Source organism: Phocoena sinus, chromosome 19, assembly GCF_008692025.1.
Source record: "Phocoena sinus isolate mPhoSin1 chromosome 19, mPhoSin1.pri, whole genome shotgun sequence".
Taxonomy (NCBI): domain Eukaryota; kingdom Metazoa; phylum Chordata; class Mammalia; order Artiodactyla; family Phocoenidae; genus Phocoena; species Phocoena sinus.
The window spans coordinates 41,444,867-41,464,948 of NC_045781.1; the positions used below are offsets into that span (position 1 = coordinate 41,444,867).

The window sequence follows — 20,082 nt, forward strand, 5'->3', positions numbered from 1 at the left end:
TAATCACTATAGCCACCCAGGTATAAATATTTATGGATTTGAGATACATTCCTCTGGGGTTTTTTTCCCTGCGATATGCTAATATTGATGATGATGATTCTTTGAGGGTCTACTTTTTCTATTATCAAGTGCTATGTCAGGATGTAAAAGAAATACAAACAGAAGTGTGTATAAATCTCTGAATCTAATCTGAAAAGCAACTTGGGGCAATTGTAAAAGGCTCAATACTTTGATAACGATCTTAGAGCCTTAGAAGTTCAGAGAAGGAGAACTAGTAGGGGGTGAGGAGGACTTCTTAGAGTGGTTTAAAAAAGTTGTGTTTTTAAAAAAATTTTATTGAAGTATAGTTGATTTACAATGTTGTGTTAATTTCTTATGTACAGCAAAGTGACTCAGCTATATATATATATATATATATATATATATATATAGTTCCCTGTGCTATACAGTAGGACCTTGTTGTTTATCCATCCTCTATATAATAGTTTGCATCCGCTAATCCCAAACTCCCATTCCTTCTCTCCCCCACCTCCCCTGGCATAGAGATGTTAAAATTTAATGGATGAATAAAGTTATGTGTGAAGATGGAGGGAGTCCTTGGTGTGAGGAATAACTTGAATAATTCTTATCAAAGTAGGGAATAGGCATGTCAGAGGTCTGCCCAGCCAGGAATGAGGATGGCCTGGAACCTGCAGGATGGGTGGCTTTGTGGGCAGGGTGGGGCCTGGTGAGGGAGCTCCGAAGAGCCAGAAGAGTTGGATTCAGTCTGATGGGAGGCACTAGGGATTCATCAGTGGTCCTGAGCTATGACATTTCCTGTGTATTTTCTTAGGTTCTCCACCTGCTACTGGAACAGGAACGCTGCTTCTATTCCTCGATGATGTGAATGACAATGGCCCCATACCAGAGCCTCGGATAATGGACTTCTGCCAGAGGGATCCACAGCCTCTCATCATCAACATCATTGATCCTGATCTTCCCCCCAACACTTCTCCCTTCACAGCAGAACTAACACATGGGGCAAGTGTCAACTGGACCATTGAGTACAATGACCAAGGTGGGCACTTGAGTCTTATTTTGGAAACTTTGCTCTGACCCCGTGCTTCCCTCCCACCTCCCGCTTCTGAATTTCCCTCCTCAATATCCACTTGTCACCCCCTTTATTTTGTTGTTTGTTTTTGTTTTTGTTTTGTTTTGGCTGCACCACACGTCTTGTGGGATTTTAGTTCCCCGACCAGAGATCGAACCTGGGCCCCCAGCAGTGGAAGCTCGGAATCCTAACCACTGGACCGCCAGGGAATTCCCCACTTGTCACTCCTTTTAAGGCTTGTTTCCTTGTCCCTTCTACATTTGTGGCATTGAACCAAAGATCCCTTTGCGTTTCTGGTATCTGAGTCGGTGACATACTGCCCAATAATCTACAACCCAAGCAGCTGTTGTCTTCATTCAGCTTTGGAATGTCCCTAGTTCCCTAATAATTTTAATCTAGAATGAACTTTTTATCTCTCCTGATCCCCTCATTTTTGTTGATTCCTCCAGAACATGAATCACTGCTTTTCAAGCCAAAGAAAACCCTAGAGTTGGGTGACTACAAAATCAATCTCAAGCTCATAGACAACCAGAACAAAGACCAAGTGACCACCTTAGATGTGCACGTGTGTGACTGTGAAGGAGTTGTCAGCAACTGTCAGAAGGCCGGGCCTCAAGCTGGAGCAGGATTGGAAGTTCCCGCCATTCTGGGGATTCTTGGAGGCATTCTTGCTTTTCTGAGTAAGTGCAGCTGGCGAGTGTTTCAGCCTTTACCTTCTGACATGGGGGAGGTTTTTCTCTTACTGAGCATTTCAGGGGTAAGTGGTCCAAGACTGGAAGGCTGCCCAGTCCTTCTGTTTTGTTCTTTCAACCTCTAAGGGCAGTGTTTCTCCAGCTTGAGTGTACACAAACCACCCGTATATGAGAATGCTGATCCAGTAGGTCTGGGGTGGGGCCTCAGCCTCTGCATTTCTAACCAGCTCTGAGGTGATGCTGATGTTGCAGGTCTTTGGACCATGCTTGGAGCAGCAAGGCCTGGTCACCACCACCTTCTCCACATCCCACCCTGGAGGAGGGTGTAGAGGAAGTGGAAGGCACGTATCTGGAAACTGAGCATGTCACCTTCACTCACATCCCACCGGCCCAAACACAGCCACACCTGGAACCTCCCACTCTAACCGGGTGACCATGTGTCCAATTAAAACTTGGTGCCAGGCTTCCCTGGTGGCGCAGTGGTTGAGAGTCCGCCTGCCGATGCAGGGGACGCGGGTTCGTGTCCCGGTCCAGGAAGATCCCACATGCCGCGGAGCGGCGGGGCCCGTTAGCCATGGCCGCTCAGCCTGCGCGTCCGGAGCCTGTGCTCCGCAACGGGAGAGGTCACAACAGTGAGAGGCCCGTGTACCGCAAAAAAAACAAAAACAAAAAAACAACTTGGTGCCAAGAGTAGGGGTGGAGTGTGGGGTGCACGGTGAGTATCAGTGACTCAAAGGATGGTGCCAAGAGTAGGGGTGGAGTGTGGGGTGCACGGTGAGTATCAGTGACTCAAAGGATGAAGGGAAAAAAGGTTACCAGGGAAAATTTGGCAGTTTCTGACACAGTCCTTAAAACCTATATTACCTGAGCTTACCTGTAGACTGAGCCCTAGGGTTGACACAGGTGCTGTTATGGTTTCTAAAAGCTAGTGACGGGCAAGTCAGAAAACCTCAAAGATAGTGTTGTTGTTGCTTTTTTTATCATTAGGAGCTATGACACGTGGTTCAGGTCATGAAGGTCCTTGCAGTCAGAAGAGGAGGCTGTTAATTGAGTCTTGAGAAAGGTTTGGTGGAAGACAGGATAGTTGGACCACAGGGACTGGGGGAATCCTCATAGACAGAGGGCCATTTGTGGTGGTTCCCACACTAGCAAAGACACAGAGAGAGGAAGGCTTGACGGACTGTGTAGGGCAGAGAGGCCGACCTTGCTGGGGTAGAAGAAAGTCCTTAGAGGGGAGCAATGGGACCACCTGGGGGCTTTCAGTTTAGATTCAGCAGTGTTACTGATCCTGCTGCTTCGACAGATTGAAGAAGGGATTACCTGTTGGCCTTCGGGAAATGTTTGCAGTGTGTCCCCTTAGCTCCTGCCCTCTGCTGCATCCTCTCAAAATTGAGTTGTTTAAAATTCAGTGAACTTTCCGGACCTTTCTTCCTCCAGAATTCACGTGGCTTTATTGCCACCACGCAGTTATACTTAAAATATTGACTTTTTTTATAGTAGCTTTATCTAACTTTGCTATGGGTGTATTTCATTAGACATAGGGGCCGAGAACAACATTTTGGAATGTTCAAATGTGCAACATTTACAGCAGAAGCAATGCCAGTGTGCAGATTTCCAACGTCTTGTTCCTTATGGGCAGACATCGAAATTAAGCATCTAAAGAATGTTCTAGAGAGACAAGAGGATATGAAGGTTTTTGTGTAGTCAGCCAATATTTGGTTACTTACTTTGTGCAGCATTTGTCTCTGACACCGGGGATTGGGGGGTTTCAGGATAGCTAAGTTGGGTGGTACTTCCTGAAATGATAACAGTATGCCATGTTTTGGTTACTTTCCCTTACATAACATTTAAGTAATGTCTGATAAGAGGCATCCTTTTGGAAACGATAGCCCTCCTCTCGCTCTTCAGCTCTAACCTCCACAGGGATGGGGGGCTGTTTGCAGCTTCCATTGTTTTCAGTGCTGTGTCTTCAGGGCCAAGGCAGGCCTGGCCCACCTAGCAAGAACTCACTCAGTATTTCTGTTCTTCAGTCATGGTCCAGGGGGTTATATTGTTTATCTGGATAAGACCTTGGAATCTTTCTGATTTCAGAAACAGGTAGGTTGGATACTTGCAAGTGTATGCCACCTCCTGTCTCAGTGCAGTGGTGCTTTACTACGTACTTGGGTATAAGGACCTATAAGTTAGAAAACACACTGAATCATATTTTTTTCCCATTCACAATAAATTATTTAATGTTTTAAAAAATTAAATATTAATCGTATATAGCCTAGACATAGCCCCCAAGATCAGATGAAAACCTTGAAAATAGATTTTAAAGCTCGCTTACATGATTTATCCTAAGAGAAGATAAGGAATATACCAAGTGCTTTTTTTTTTGCTGTTTATTTTTAATTTTAAAATTTTTTGGTGTTTTTTCATGGTGTACCAGGCGACTTTACAGTCTGTGCCCCACTCCCCTCCCCTGTAACTGAATAAGAATAATATGCATGTATTAGTCACATTTAGGCTGACCCAGCCCTGCTCACAAACCTTCAATGGCTTCAACTCACTCTGAATCAAAGCCAAAGTCCCTCCAGAGGTCCGCATGTCCTTGCTGCCCCTCTGACCCCCTGTCCCCTTCTTTCTCCCCTGATGATCCTGCTACAGCCACGCTGACCCTGTCTTTCCTTAACCACACCAATCTGCTTGGAGTCTTTGCCTGGACCATTTCTGCTGCCTGGAGTACTTTGCTCCAGATTTTGGGAAATGACTGATTGGTTTAAGGTCCAGTTAAAGACCACAATTGAGTTCTCATGTAATTGTCCACTGTGTAGTGCTGCATATATTAACCTCAGGGATATGAAGACATGTGAGTTGTCTTATAGCCATCTGTCTGGTCTGCAAGGCAGTGGTGCTCTGTGCCAGCTGCTGCTTATGGCTTTCTTGACCTGTGGCTCTTATCTCTCTCTTCCCCACTCCAGTCCTGATTCTGCTGCTTCTGCTACTTATTCGGAGGAGAAGGGTAGTCAAAGAGCCCTTACTGCCCCCAGAAGACGACACCCGGGACAACATTTATTACTATGATGAAGAAGGAGGTGGTGAAGAAGACCAGGTGGGTGTTTAAAACCATGGGAGAAAGCTTAATGGCAATCTCTTTATTTGGAGGAAGCAATGATTAGGGGAAGACAGACATCTGAAACAGCTCTGTCACTTTGCCTATTTTTTTAAAGACCTTTCACCTACACAAGAAAATAGATGTCATTAACCATCATCATCATCAATACAGCATTGCTAACATTTATTTATTGTTCAGATGAATGAACAGAGGCACAGAGCAGTTAAGCAATTTGCCCAAAGTCACAGAGCTAGGAAGCAGTAAAACCAGGTGGTCTGACTCCAGAGCCTACTCTCCTCAGTGCTATTTCCAGGACATGAACTTTATTCAAATTATCTTTGACATAGAGCAACTGATCTGTTTTTTGTTGTTGTTTTTATAAATTTATTTATTTTTGGCTGCGTTGGGTCTTCGTTGTTTTTGTGCAGGCTTTCTCTAGTTGTGGCGAGCCGGGGCTATTCTTCGTTGCGGTGCACGGGCTTCTCATTGTGGTGGCTTCTCTTGCGGAACACAAGGACCGATCTGTTTTAATATTTTGTTTCCTTTGAGTTTGTAGCTGTGCCAAACAGTTTTTTGCTTTTTGTAGATGTTAATTCTTCAGGCCTTCTTTATTTCTCTTGATTTTGGAGATGGTCTTAACTTGCCTTACCCTGTATTATTGAGGTATTACCACAATAATGCTGTATAACAGGCAATCCCAGAATGTCAGTGGCACACGTCAATAAGCATGTTTTTCTCATGCGTTTGTGGGTTAGCTGGGACAGTTGCTGGTCTCAGCTAGTGTCTTACTCTATTCGGGCTGCTGTAACAAAATACCATAGACTGGGTGCTTATAAACAACAGAAATTTATTTCTCACAGTTTTGGAAGCTGGGAAGTGCAAGGTCAAGGTGCTGGCAGATTCAGTGCCTAGTGAGGGCCCTCTTCTTATGGTTCATAGATGGCCCTTGTCTCACTGTGTCCTCATGTGGTGGAATGGGCAAGGGAGCTCTGGGTGTCTTTTATAAGGGCACTAATCCCATTCCTGAGGGCTCCATACACTGTCACAACCTAATCACCTGCCAAACGTCCTACCTCCAAATACCATCACATTGTTTCAACTTGTGAATTCAGGAGGCACACAAACAGTCTATGGCATCTAGGCTCAGAAGAATGTGTGGGTTGGTCCGGCCTAGGCTGATATAGGCTGCATTTGGCTGGATGGCTATGTGCTGTGAGTTGTGTCCAGGAATGTTCCATATAATTCCTATCTTCTTTGTCCCAGCAGGTAAGACCAAAGTAGAGTTAAGGCCTTTGCCTGTGTCACATGTATTGATGTCCCATTGATCAAAGCAAGTCAAATGGCATAGCCCTACATTAATGGATTTCTATTCTTTTCACAGAGGATAGGGTGGGAAAGGAGTGAATATTTTTTGAATAATAATCTAATAATCATACCCTATGAAAAGTTAATAAGGTAAAACAGTCTACACCTATACCCACAAATGTTCCTCACAAGGCTTTTATACTGTATTTCCTTCCGGTGCTATTTGGAGACTCTTAGGTTGAAAACTACCATTTCAGAAAAGAAAAAAAAAAAACCAACTGCCATTTCAGGTTACATTGGCACATGCTTGTAGATATCATACAGCTGACTGTTACGGCCTTAGCCAGTACCATAATCTGTAAACCAAATATGACCCTGTGTTTATGACTGTTTCTATTTTACTCTTTGCTATGCTTTTACCTTTTTCTCTAAAGGAGTATGACCTGAGCCAGCTACACAGGGGCCTGGATGCTCGGCCTGAAGTGACTCGCAATGATGTGGCGCCAACCCTCCTGAGTGTGCCCCAGTATCGACCCCGACCTGCCAATCCTGATGAAATTGGAAACTTTATTGATGAAGTAAGTAAGCAGAGTCAAAAGCCAAGACACAACAAACTCATCTCTAAACTTGGAAAGGAGCTGTTGTGTCAAAAGTGAGAAAAATTCTTTAGAGTCTTTCCTTTACCATGTTTTCATCCCTGAGCCCTATTTGTTTTTGTTTTTGTTTTTTTCGGTACGCGGGCCTCTCACTGTTGTGACCTCTCCCGTTGCGGAGCATAGGCTCCGGACGCGCAGGGTCAGCGGCCATGGTTCATGGGCCCAGCCGCTGCGCGGCACGTGGGATCTTCCCGGACCGGGGCACGAACCCGTGTCCCCTGCATCGGCAGGCGGACTCCCAACCACTGCGCCACCAGGGAAGCCCTCCCTGAGCCCTATTTGTTTTTTTATTTGTGTCTCATCTAAATTTCAGAGCTAATAGCACTTTGAATTAATCTTAGGGAATTTGCAAAGTTCATACAGCAAAACCAAGATTGCTTGAAAAGATTTAATAGAATAAGAAATGAAACTAAAGAGATTCAAAGTAGATTCAGTTTTGTTTCACTAATGGGTCTCTCTTTCCCTGCATTACATTGGGACGTAATGTTAAATGTGTATCACAAGGCTACCTGAGGGCCAGAAAAATAGTTTCCATATTGTATATATCAGAAATGCGTTCAACTATAAATACCAGAAGCTTAAATAGATATGAGTAGAGTTACCTCATGCAAATAGAAGACTAGGGTAAGCAGTCTAGGCTGGTGCATCACCCTTTTCTACCTTTCTGCTGTATGATCTCAGCACATCCTTGTTCTCATGCTTGTTGCTTTATGATCACAGGATGGCTGCCACACTTCCAGGCCTTGAGCCTGTTTTCCTGTCAAGAAGTAGGAAGGGCAGAGCAGTGGGCAAAAACTTTCTTCTAGCAAACTGTTAGGCAAGAAGGAAGTTCATCCTACATGTTATTGGCCAGGACTGTCACAGGATTGTCCCTATATGCAAGGGAGGATGGGAAATAGGCATTAAGTTAATTAGCTTAGGGTAAGATGAGGAAGAACTGGTGGGGTTAAGCAAAGAACCAAGTAAGATAATAATAGTCCAGTGGGATCTACTTCCTTAAACTATGTTACCTGATTACTTGCTCAGTTGCTGGAATGACTTTCAGGGCTTGTCTGATGGTCCAGTGGCCTTCAGCAAGTCTTCACGGTGTAGGGCAGGTTTTGCTTTAGCTTCCCTGAGGAGTTGTTGTCACCAAGGACTCCATAAAGCATGGCAGTGTTGGAAGTGATCAAGCCAGATCCATTCTAGGCACTGGATCTTAGAGAAAACTGAGAACAGGAAGGGCCACTTTAAACCATCCCTTTTAGATACATCTGGATTCAGGTATTTTCCTCCATTCACATTCATTTGTGTATCATCATATCTGATTATAGCTATTTCTTAATTACAAAAATAAAATGTTTGCTATTTAAAAAATATAAATTATGAAAATGTATATAAAGAAAAAATGTGCAAGTCCTCCCTCAGTTCCCCTGACCATAATCATCAAAGTTAATTTAGCAGTTTGGCATTCATCCTTTCAGATCTTCTCGGGCTGAAATGCAGGCTGTGTAGCCTGGCATGACTGTCCTCATTGTTTTTAGTCTCTGTCCATCCTGATTGGTTGGTGCTCATCTCTCCTGCCTACATATAATTTACCAGTTTCGTTTAGGGGGAAAACATTCTGCATACTTTATCTTTTCATTAACAATATATCATGTCCATCTTCTGTTCCAGTTTGTATTACATTTACCTTGTTGGTGTTCAGTGCTCCTGGCGTTCTGCAGGATGGTCTCATTGTTGTGCCGTTAACACTTGGCTTTACGCACCAAAAAAGGCATCTTGCCTAAGATGACAGGTGTGCGATTCCTCTCAATGAAAGATCCTATTGTCTTCCTTCTTTAGAACCTGAAGGCAGCTGATAGTGACCCCACCGCCCCACCCTATGACTCTCTGCTGGTGTTTGATTATGAAGGAAGCGGCTCCGAAGCTGCTAGTCTGAGCTCCCTGAATTCCTCGGAGTCAGACCAAGACCAGGATTATGACTACCTGAACGAATGGGGCAGTCGCTTCAAGAAGCTGGCGGACATGTATGGAGGCGGCGAGGATGACTAGGGGACTCAAGACCGATGGGGAGACAGATGGGTCCCTACACTCATGTGATGGGAAATGGGGGAATAGTATTCCTGATGGTTTTCCAGCTTCCTTCACTTGAGATGCGTTTCTGGAGAAGAGACCCGTGATCAGTGATAGGATAGTTATGGTTTCCACTTTATAGATCTAATCTGTGTGTTAGAGCGATTTTGACTCATTCCATGAATCTTTTTTTCCCTTTCATCACTCTTTACATGATGACGATGTCCAAAAGACCCCCAAATTTTAATATTTCAAAAGAGTAGCTTCAGCCTCAGAAGGTTCTGCTGGCAACTGGCAGATTTCCGTAAGGGCTTTGCCTCATTTTTCAAAGGAAGGTGAGGGGTCAATTTCCCTATTGTAGATTTTATATAAAGAAATTAATTTGTGTGCTTTCATTCCTCCTGTCACTGCACTGGTGTCCCATGTTCTAATATCCATTCTTACAGCCTCTGAATTCTATCACATTTCTCTGATGCAGAAATTATTGGGCTCTTTTAGGGAAAGAGGCTTATGTCTTAGTCTGGCCATATGCTGAGTGGGTATTGTGTACTCCTAAGACCTTTTAACGGTTTTCCTTTTCTATCTCCTGACTACATAACTTGAAATGGGCATCTATCCAGTTTACTTGTCCTGAGTAAGAATGTTTGTTATGTGAATGTCGTTATGGGGTGCTTTGGTTCTAAACATGGAGCCTGGACCAGAAAAGGTGGTGAGTTTTCAGGTGCCACTGAACTTTTAATGTTCATTTATCCCTAAAACAAAAGAGTGATACATTCCGGGACTCAGAATAGTGCCTGAAGTGCTGCAGCCAAAGACAGAAGCTGGCTCATCACAGCAGAGGGGAGATGTGAAACGTGGCCATGGAAATGGCAGGGGAGATTATTACTGAGCCTGGAAATTGAGCCAACTGAGGCTGAAGACTGTTGCGGTGGCTCTACCTCCAGACCTGAAAATTCTGAAAGAGTAGAGGAATCTCAACACTCATTTCCTGCCAGGATCCTTGTACCGTGGTTTGTACCCAAAGCACAGAATCCCCAGTGCCTGCTTTTGTTGATCTATAGAAAATGCTGGCTGGTCTGGACACATTTGCCCGAAATTCCAACTGTGCATGAAAACTTCAGAATGTTTTAAAAATCCAAAAATTTTTTTTCTTAGGAGCAGGAAGAAAACACTCCTTGAAAGGGTGTTAGCAAAGGGAGGTGAGGGTAGGGAGAACCTTAATTTGGATCCGTTTTTAGTTGAAACGCAACCTTTAAGAAACCTTTGACAACCATAGACCAGAACTTTATCTAAATTGCTTCCCTATCTGTCAGCTGTTTTTGGAAGAAAAACCCATCCCTGCAACCACTTCTTAGAACTGTCTTGATTTTTCAGCAATTTAAACTCTAATGTGGTTCTGTGTAGAGAATGTCACTGTAGTTTTGAGTGTATATGTGTGTGGGTGCTGATAATTTTGTATTTTCTTTGGGAAAAGGAAAACAATTCAAGGTGGAAAAAATTATTCTTAAATATTCATTTTTATAAATTTTATTAAAGAATTTTGTTACACCATTGTCAAACTTGTTTTATTTGATTACACAATTCCAGGCCAGACAGACAAATGGTTAGGTGAGCTTATTCAAAACATGGAGAAAGAAGCTTCATATTAAAATGACTTCCCCTGAACTTTGTGTCATTCTGTTGGGGCAGAATAGCGGGGAAACTGCGTACCTAAGGTCACTTTATTTGAAGGATATCCCCCCATGTGGCATGTAGTGAAACCAATGAAATCTCCTTGTCAGGAGGCTACTGTGGGTTGTGCCGAGGAATAGAAAGAATCAGGGCTTCAAATAACATTGTAGGTCAGCAAAGTTAGTACAGGGCAGTGGTTCTCCACTGGGGAAGATTGTGGCCCCCTCCCCCAGGGGATGCTGGCAAGTTCTGGAGATACTTTTGGTTGTCATGACTGGTGAGGTGCTAGCAGCATCAAGTCCAGGTCAGGGACGCTGCTAAACATCCTGCAACACACAGGATAGCCTCCCTCCACAAAGAATTATCAGGTGCAAAATATCAACAGTGCGGGCTTCCCTGGTGGCGCAGTGGTTGAGAGTCCGCCTGCCGATGCAGGGGACACGGGTTCGTGCCCTGGTCTGGGAAGATCCCACATGCCGCGCAGCGGCTGGGCCCGTGAGCCGTGGCCAGTGAGCCTGCGCGTCCGGAGCCTGTGCTCCACAACGCGGCATGTGGGATCTTCCCGGACCGGGGCACGAACCCGTGTCCCCTGCATCGGCAGGCGGACTCTCAACCACTGCGTCACCAGGGAAGTCCCATTTTAAACACTTTTAAGTGTACAATTCAATGGTATTAAGTACCTTCAAAATGTTGTATAACCATCACCTCTATTTTCAGAACTTTTTCATCATCCCAAACAAGTAAGTGGAATCATTTAATATTTGTCCTTTTAAATTTGGCTTATTTCACCTAGCATAATGTCTTCAAAGTTCATCCATATTGCAGCATGTATCAGGACTTCATTTTTTTTAAAATTAATTAATTTTTGGATGTGTTGGGTCTCCGTTGTTGTGCGCGTGCTTTCTCTAGTTGCAGAGAGCGGGGGCTACTCCTCGTTGCAGTGCGCAGGCTTCTCATTGTGGTGGTTTCTCTCCAGAGCGCAGACTCAGCAGCTGTGGCGCCTGGGCTTAGTTGCTCCGTGGCATGTGGGATCCTCCCAGACCAGGGCTCGAACCTGTGTCCCCTTCATTGGCAGGCGGATTCCCAACCACTGCACCACCAGGGAAGCCCAGAACTTCATTTTTTAAATGGCTGAATAATATTCCATTATGTGTATATGCAATATCATAAAGAACGTGGGGGTCAATTATGGAAAATGGAATGCAACCACTCCAGTAATCACATGTGACTTTAGTAGATAAGAACCTTCAATTGCTGGAGTCTTTGATGGGAATTCTGTTTCTATAAAAACAGCCATTGATAACTATTGGGTGCGTTAGGCTTGTTAGGTCTGGGTTGAGGCAAACAGCCCCCAGCCTGCTTAAATCGCTTGTTCAGCTGCTGACCCTAAAGTTTCTGACAAGGTTGGGTCCCTTGGCTAATTTCAAATCAACTAAACATGTTTTACACCAATACAGACTTCTTTGTGCATCTTGAACAACCCCATATGGTTCATTGCAGAGAAGCAGCGCCCCCTCCCTGTAGCTCTTGAGGGTATTGGTTGTGATGGATGTTTAATAGCATATTACCAGGGCGTCTCCCAGCTGTACTTCTGTGTTTTAACGAAGCTGCCCAGAGCAAACTGAGGAAGGGGCTACCAGCATTCAATTCCTACAAACTAAAATTCTGTGAGGATGGAGACGCTAGTGAGAATAAAAAGGGGTCAGGCCAGAGGTGGGCGGCTGGCTCTTCCCCTATAGCCTTGTCCAGTATGGAGCTCTGAGGTGAAGTCTGAGAATTCTCAGTTCAAACCTGGTGTATTTTTCAAGGTAGGAGGATAGAAAAGATCTTAATAAAATATTGTCTACTGGTTTGATTTATACTTTGAAATATTTAGACATGGTATGAGGGCCTCCATTTGTATTTTTCACTAATCCCCACAAATATTAGGGGTGGGCCTTCCCCACACGATGCCCTATACCCATTTTGCTAAATGTTTAACACCTTGAAATGACCTCAAAATTTTTTTTGCCCAAAATGAACTTGTGTCTACACATTATTGAAGAAAAACTGTCTATTGACAAAACCTAGGGTGGGATATAATGAAAAGAATGCTAGGAAATTTTGTAGGTTATTTATTTCCCCTTCAAAAATGTTCCTCCAATTTATAGATATTTTGGCAGGTTTTGTTTGAGGAAGAGATGGGGAGGAAGATCCAGGTAAATTTATTAAGTATCTCCTCTGTTGCAGACATTGCTAAATACTTGAGAGCAGTATCACTTTAACTCCCTAAGATAGCCTAGTGAAAATGGTTCTGTTATCTTCTCATTCTAGAGAGTAGGAAATGGCTGATGGACTAGGGCTGGAGCCCAGAGAAATGGGAGTGACCTGGAGGGGGCCTGACTCACTGAGAAGAGTTAAATGAACAATTTCCTCCCCCAGTGGCATGGTCTTGCATATGGAGCGCAGCCCATTTCCCAAGACTTCTAGCAGCTAACTGCTGAAGAGCAGTCATCAGTCATGAACTCAGGTTAGCTCAGGGGATCTCAAGGAAATGCAGGACAGCCTCTTGGGAGCAGTTTCACGAAGTGGGTATTGGAGCTGTTTGTGACAATGATAGGAGAAATTATTGACTGAGTGAAGGGAGAGGTAGGAGTGCTAAAGTCTTGCTCTCAGAAGCATTGTCCTGGATTTGCAGCATGCCTTTCAGACAACATGACTTTTGAATGTCCCACCAGGATTCATGTAGGTGAAAACCTGTTTCGATGATATAAATCTCCAACGCATTCTGTTTTACATATTAACTCAATTTTGATGGGGCACGATTTTAATAGACATTGAATTTTCCAGGAATGCCTGTAAATAGGGCAAAATTTGAGCTTTTATTGGGAACTGAGTCCATTTAAGAAATCATATCAATAACAATATTTGTTATTTGCTATTATTCACAATGGATGTGTTTAGTACTTATTTTAAAGTATCACTAATCAAGAAATTCAACGGTTGAATATTGTTTTACATACCCAAACCTCATTATAAGAAGGTGCAGCAACTGATTGCTTCACTATGACCTTCAGTGTTCCGGTACTCAAATATTTTCATACTGAAATTCATATTATGTCATCATTAAACTACTTCTCTCATCCTTTTTCTTTATATAGAGGTTAAACATGTTGAGTGTCTGAAATCGTGCATGTAGGTAAGTTGTGTTAGCTATGTTTACTTCCCCCGCCCCCTGCGAGTACAGGTGGCCTGAGAAAAGATTTCTTCGTGAAGGTCGCAGTCCCAACCAAGTCGACCCCGCCCCACGCCGCGGGCCCCGCCCCTAGAGCTTCGGCCACGCTCAACGTGGCGGCGACGCCGGTCCGCCGAGGCGCCTGCGCAGGTCGCATGTGGCGCGTCCCACTCCAGTCATGGCGGCCCTCCGGCAGACAGCGGGCAGCGGGGTTCTGGAAACGTGTGGTCTGGAGCGGATTTTGGAGGCGTTGAAGCTGCTGCTGAGCCCGGGAGGTGAGAGGACGGATCTCGGCGCCTGGCTGCACCCGGGACTCTCAGGGCCAGCGGTCTTCCAGGGCTGCTCTTCTTCCCGCGGCTTGCGCCCCTCAGGCCCTCCCCGGGACCCCTCTGGCCCTGAGGCCGCCCAGCCCCGCACCTGGGGGCTTTGGGCAGGGTCTGTCCAGCCTCCTTTTACGCTTGAGGAAACCGAGGTTCAGGGAGGGCTGGGATCCGTTGAATACTGATACTGACCAAGTACAATATCTCGAGCGCTTACCTTGGGCCAGGCGCTGTGTTAAGCACCTCGGGTGCGTGATTTCAGTCGTCCCTGCTGCAGCCCTGTAAGGGGACTGCAGGCAAAGCCTCAGAGAGAGCCCAGCCTCTTGGGGCGCAGGGTCAGATGTGGACGCTGGAGGTTTGTACAAAGTGCCAAGGAATCCAGAAAAAGGAAGCAGTGACGTTTGAGCTGCGTTTTGGGGCGAGGATTTAGGGATTTACAGTCACTTTTAATTTTTCCTGGTGAGTTGATAAGATCTTCCCAATTTAGAATTAGAAGGGACCTTGGGAGTGGTGTAGCCTGGCACTCTCCTTTTACAGCTGAGGACGCCCACGGCTCACCGAAGAGATTAACCTGACCAAGATCATATGGTCAAATTAGAGGCAGAACACGAACCTGGAACCAAGGTCTGCCGAACCCCCTTCTCAGACCAAGGCAGATTATTCAGTATGGAGCCTCTGATGTTATCTAGAGCTTTGAGAAAGATACGCAAGAAATAGGGCCCTACTTATAAATTAGAGCGTATAATTTGGAGGAAGGGGTTTGTAGCGTGAGCAAGATAAGGTACATGAAAGTGATGTTTCAGATTTTGAGATTCCCCCCCCGCCCCCCAAACTGCGAAAACTCCTGAAACATTATATCATACTTGCGGCAAGTGAAGAGAAGTTATTAATGGGGAATTTCTTGGCAGTCCAGTGGTTAGGACTCAGTGCTCTCACTGCAGAGGGCCCAGGTTCAATTCCTGGTGGGGGAACTAAGATCGCACAATCCGCGAGGTGCAGGCAAAAAAAAAAAATATTAATAATAGTAATAGTAATTGAGTGCCTGCTAAGTATCACTCCCTATAGTGTGCTGTTTATGTATGAATCTTTTTTTCTTGCAGCAATCCCATGAGATAGGTATTACTTCTATTCCATTTTACAGATGAAGGAACCAAGGCCCAGGTACTTTAGAAATTGTACAATGCCAGTCTAAGTGGTAGAGTTAGGGTTTGAATTCAGACACCTTCATCTGCAGTATGGTAACTATACTACTTTGCCCCAATGAAAAATTAAAATACAATTAAAATTGTGCAAAATACAATTTTAACTTGCTAATGGAGAGATTACTTGTCCAGCAACTGAAACTGTCTAGAACATGACTGAGAACAGGAATAAATAAGTTAAAAAGTCTGGAAGTAATCATCTGTCACAAAGCATATACACTTCATTTTTGGAAGACTCTCTTTAACTCTCAAAGAGTATGTGGTGGAGTTCCATACATGTACTTATTTAGCTTAGGAGAATTCAAGCATTCCTATTTGAAAAAGAATAATTTAAGTAACTTGGTAAAATATTATTTTGCACAGACAGGCTATTATATATTGTGTGAATATTTCTGCTATTATATCAGCTGCTAAGGGAATTAAAAAATACCTGTGCATAATAAGTATTCACATGTTCCCAGTGGACAGAGGATGTTGAGACAAGATTAAGGTATTTGCTAAAATTATATCCAGGTAGATTAAACGTCTTTTCATCTGCCTTTGACTACCTTTGAGGTAATATTTACTGAGAGTCAACTGTATATAGTATTCTATCCTCAGTGCTTTTGGATATAGAAATATTATTTTACAACTTGTGCTCTCAAGCATCTTGTTTGTTTGGGGAGATGGTACTCCACATATAGACCAAAGATATTCCACATGGCAGGATAATACTATTGGTGAATGGATGGTACAGGTAGCAATTGGATAGCGAAGGAGTTATCCAGGGATGGGGCTGGGGAAGGCTACAAGAGAAAGAAGACTTCAGTCCAGGTGGGAAGAAACCAAGTCTTTCCCTTTTGAGCCATCAAAAGTTCTACAGCATTAAGTGTTTTCTCTTCCCCTGCCTTTCATTTCTGTTCTCAATTATGGGGCAAATAAGAATAACATCTTCACCTCCATTATTAGGAAGTGTGTTAAGCAGAATTTGAAAGGGGTTTTTCAGTTCTGGTGAAGTTTTGCTTGAGGTCATCTCACCAGTAGTTTTCCTAAAAAATAACTTTCCACACTAAGTATATATTTGTTGAACTCTGTCGTTAAATTTGAATTACGTGGTGGTGGGGGGCTGGAAATTTTGGTGATTTGTAAATAATGAACTGTATCACCCTTATTTTTGCACACCATATTGCTTTGTACTTTGAACTTAATAAAAAACACTGCACAGATTAAGAAGTCTGCTTTTAAATGTCACAAAGCATAGACATTTACATTGGTGATTGGGAAGAATAAATAATACTGTTTACGAGGGCAGCATTTCCCAAAGTGTGATACGGATGGTTTTAGGCAGTATGTAGAGAAATATTTTGAGGCTGAAAAGCATCGAGTAGTGATCAAGAGCTTGGGTTCTGGAGCCAGCTTGCCAGAGTTGAATATGCTCTGGGGCAAATAGCTTAACCTTAGATTCCTCATCTGGAAACAAGAATAATAATATAATACTCCATACCTCACAGAATTGGTGTGAGGATTGAATTAAATACACAAAGCCCTTAGGACACTATATTAACTATTACTAATTTAAGTTTAAAAACTGATTTAATTTGAAGAAATAAACAAGTAAAGCTAATAGTACAGCTGGTACTCAGATAAATGACAAAAATCGTGGAAGTGCTATATGACTGTAATTTGGAAAACATTGTTTTAAGGCCTCAGATCTCAAACTTTTTGGTTTGAGCACTCTAACACTCTTAAAAAGTGTTGAGGACTTAAAAGAGCTTTTATGTGGGTTATGTGTATCAATATTTACTGTATTAGAAATTAAGACTTCAAGAGAAACCTTTTAACTTTATTAAATAGAACAGTAACCTGTTACATGTTAACATAATGACATTTTTAATGAAAAATGTATTTTGCAAAATAAAATAACTTAGCAGGAAGAGTGATATTGTTTTACATTTTTGCAAATCTCCTTAATGTCTGTCTTATTAGAAGAGAGCTGGATTTTTGTATTTGCTTCTGTGTTCAATCTGTCATGACAGGTTGTTTTGATTGAAATAGATGAAGAAAATCTATACTCACATAGGTATGTAGTTGGAAAGGGAGGCGATTTCCATCATCTTTTCAGATAATTGTATGTATTCCTCTTTAAAACTCAACAAGAGGTAATTTCTTAAAAGGTTAATTATAATATGGAATCTGAACTCATATCAGTGAACTTTTCAGACTTGGTACACTCAAGAGAGAACGAGAGTGTAAAAGGCAAATAATGTCTTAGTATTAATATGAAAATAGTTTTGACCTTGTACACTTTCTGAGAGAATCGTGGGAAGGGCTTCAAAACCTGAGACCCTATTACCACACTTTGAGAACTGCTGCTCTCAGAGAATGCCTTATTTATTTTCAAGTCGATTTTATTTTTGTCACCAGTAGAGGGCAGAGGAGACTACTTTATTAAGGGGCTCTTGTAAAACAGTTAATAGCTTTTGTTTTAAGTCGCTTTCTTTGTGTCCCATCTTTGGGTTCCAAGATCTTATAAAGTCACAGGAGGTCACTTAGACATTGCTTAGAGATCTTAATGGTTAGTGGCAACAAGCTATGAAAACACTCATTTTCTTTTTAGGTATATATTACCCAAACAAACCAGATATTTATGCCAGTGGGTCAGAACACTTGCCCTGAACAGTCCTAGAGAAATATTGGAAAAATCTTACTCTTCTGATTCTCACTATGTTGAAAAAAAAAAGTGTTATTGTTCGTTTTTCTTTTCATAGAGGTAGTTAATATTCCTTACAGTAAAGCTTTTAAAAATATTAGAGAAACTAAAAGAAGAAAATTAAAATGACCTTAATCCCACTATCCAGAGATTACATTTCGGGAATTATATATGTTTTTTGTTTACAGAAATGATCTCATATACTGCATACTGTTTTATAACCTTAAAATATGTTTTTAGTACAGAAACAATACATAGTTGCTGTGGAAAAAATTGTTTAACATAATGAAGCAAAAAAGAAAAATCACCCAAAACCATACCATCCAGAGATTATCACTGTTAATACTTGAAGTATAGCTTTTGAGGTCTTTTTCTATGTGTGTACACATGCACACACATGTATATATTTTAATAAAGTTAGGTTCATTCTGTTCTTTTATTGTTCAATTTTCAGAATAATACATTAGTGTCACAGCAGTCTCCAAAGGTAGCCAATGGAGTGATTTTTTTGTTTTGTTTTATTATGAATAGAGTTTTGTATATACATGTTTCCGTTATTGTACTCATTATTTTTTAAAATTTATTTATTTATTTATGGCCACATTGGTCTTTGTTGCTGCGTGCAGGCTTTCTCCAGTTGTGGCGAGTGGGGGCTACTCTTCATTGTGGTGCAAGGGCTTCTTATTGCAGTAGGTTCTCTTGTTGTTGAGCACAGGCTGTAGGCGCGCAGGCTCTAGAGCCCAGGCTCAGTAGTTGTGGCACACGGGCTTAGTTGCAGCATGTGGGATCTTCCTGGACCAAGGCTCGAACCTGTGTCCCCTGCTTTGGCAGGCAGATTCTCAACCACTGTGCCACCAGGGAAGTCCTGTACTCATTACTCTTGATACTCTAATTGTTCCATTTGTGGCCTGTGGGACCCATTCAAGTTGGCTGTTGGACTCTTTGATGTGACCCTAGTAACCCTAGTAGTCTTTTGATTGCTTCTTTGCTTTCAGGCATAAGATATCTCAGACTCATCTTATACATTTCTTGCTGCATTCTTGAAAACAAATCTCTTTAAGAAAAAGTGATATTTAGAGACCACAAGATAGACACTAGTGACATTTATTGCCACTGAAGTTTCATTGCTTCCAGACTTTTTCAATGATTGGAACTAGGAAATATGTGGATTTTCAGAAGACAAAAAACAAATCGAGAGTTCGTACTGATATTCCCAATTAAAATGAAATATTATAGAGTTTAAGTTTTTCCTAACATTTTGAAAAATTTTAAGCTTATAGAAAAGTTGAAGGAATTTTACCTTGAAAATTTGTATACCATGACCTAGATTCTTTAACATGTATTTGTCCACCTAGCCATTCTTCTTTACTATATTTTATATTTTTATCTTGGTATGTTTTTATCTTATCTGAAAATATTGGTTCCTAATGAAATTAATGTAGTTATTTACTTATTTCATATATATATATATACACAAATATATAGTTACATATTCATATATAATATATTCACACATGTATATAATATTTTTAAATGACAAATCATACATTACTATCATCAACACACCTGCTGTTTCTAAGGGATTTTTGTTTGTTTGTTTTTGTCCTCAGGATGTACAAAGTTCTGTATTTCAAGTCACTTGAAATAATTCTCTGTGTGGTTGTGCTGCTAACTTGGTTTAGAGTAGGAGTTGGCACACTTTTTCTGTAAAGAAGCAGGCAGTAAATATTTTGGGCTTTGTGATCCATACTGTCTCTGTCACAACTATTTACCTCTGCTGTTGTAGCTCGAAAGCAGCCCAAGATAATATGTAAATAAATAGCATGTCTATGTTCCAATAAAACTTTACTTGTAGAAATAGGTGGTGGGCCTGATTTGACCTGTAGATTGTAGTTTGGCAACCTTGGATATAAAGTATAGATTAGGTTCATTTGTTTTCTATTTATTTATTTTTAGAAGATGTTGGGGGTAGGAGTTTATTAATTTATTTATTTTTGCTGTGTTGGGTCTTTGTTTCTGTGCGAGGGCTTTCTCTAGTTGTGGCAAGCGGGGGCCACTCTTCATCGCGGTGCGAGGGCCTCTCACTATCGC

At 42.2% G+C, this 20,082-nt stretch overlaps 2 protein-coding genes across 5 annotated transcripts in view; both read left to right on the top strand.

Moving 5' to 3' along the window:
* The window catches only part of CDH1 (cadherin 1), a 107,434-nt gene extending 96,979 nt beyond the window's left edge, over nucleotides 1–10,455 (top strand). For all 3 annotated transcript variants that reach the window (XM_032612456.1, XM_032612457.1, XM_032612458.1), the window contains 5 exons: nucleotides 833–1,057; nucleotides 1,540–1,770; nucleotides 4,746–4,876; nucleotides 6,619–6,762; nucleotides 8,665–10,455. In XM_032612456.1, the coding sequence (XP_032468347.1) occupies nucleotides 833–1,057; nucleotides 1,540–1,770; nucleotides 4,746–4,876; nucleotides 6,619–6,762; nucleotides 8,665–8,874 (941 nt within the window). In that variant the 3' untranslated portion in view covers nucleotides 8,875–10,455. The remainder of the gene's footprint in view (nucleotides 1–832; nucleotides 1,058–1,539; nucleotides 1,771–4,745; nucleotides 4,877–6,618; nucleotides 6,763–8,664) is intronic.
* A 3,491-nt stretch (nucleotides 10,456–13,946) lies between these two features.
* The window catches only part of TANGO6 (transport and golgi organization 6 homolog), a 182,939-nt gene continuing 176,803 nt past the window's right edge, over nucleotides 13,947–20,082 (top strand). For both annotated transcript variants that reach the window (XM_032611851.1, XM_032611852.1), the window contains exon 1: nucleotides 13,947–14,055. In XM_032611851.1, coding sequence (XP_032467742.1) covers nucleotides 13,959–14,055 — 97 coding nt within the window. In that variant the 5' untranslated portion in view covers nucleotides 13,947–13,958. The remainder of the gene's footprint in view (nucleotides 14,056–20,082) is intronic.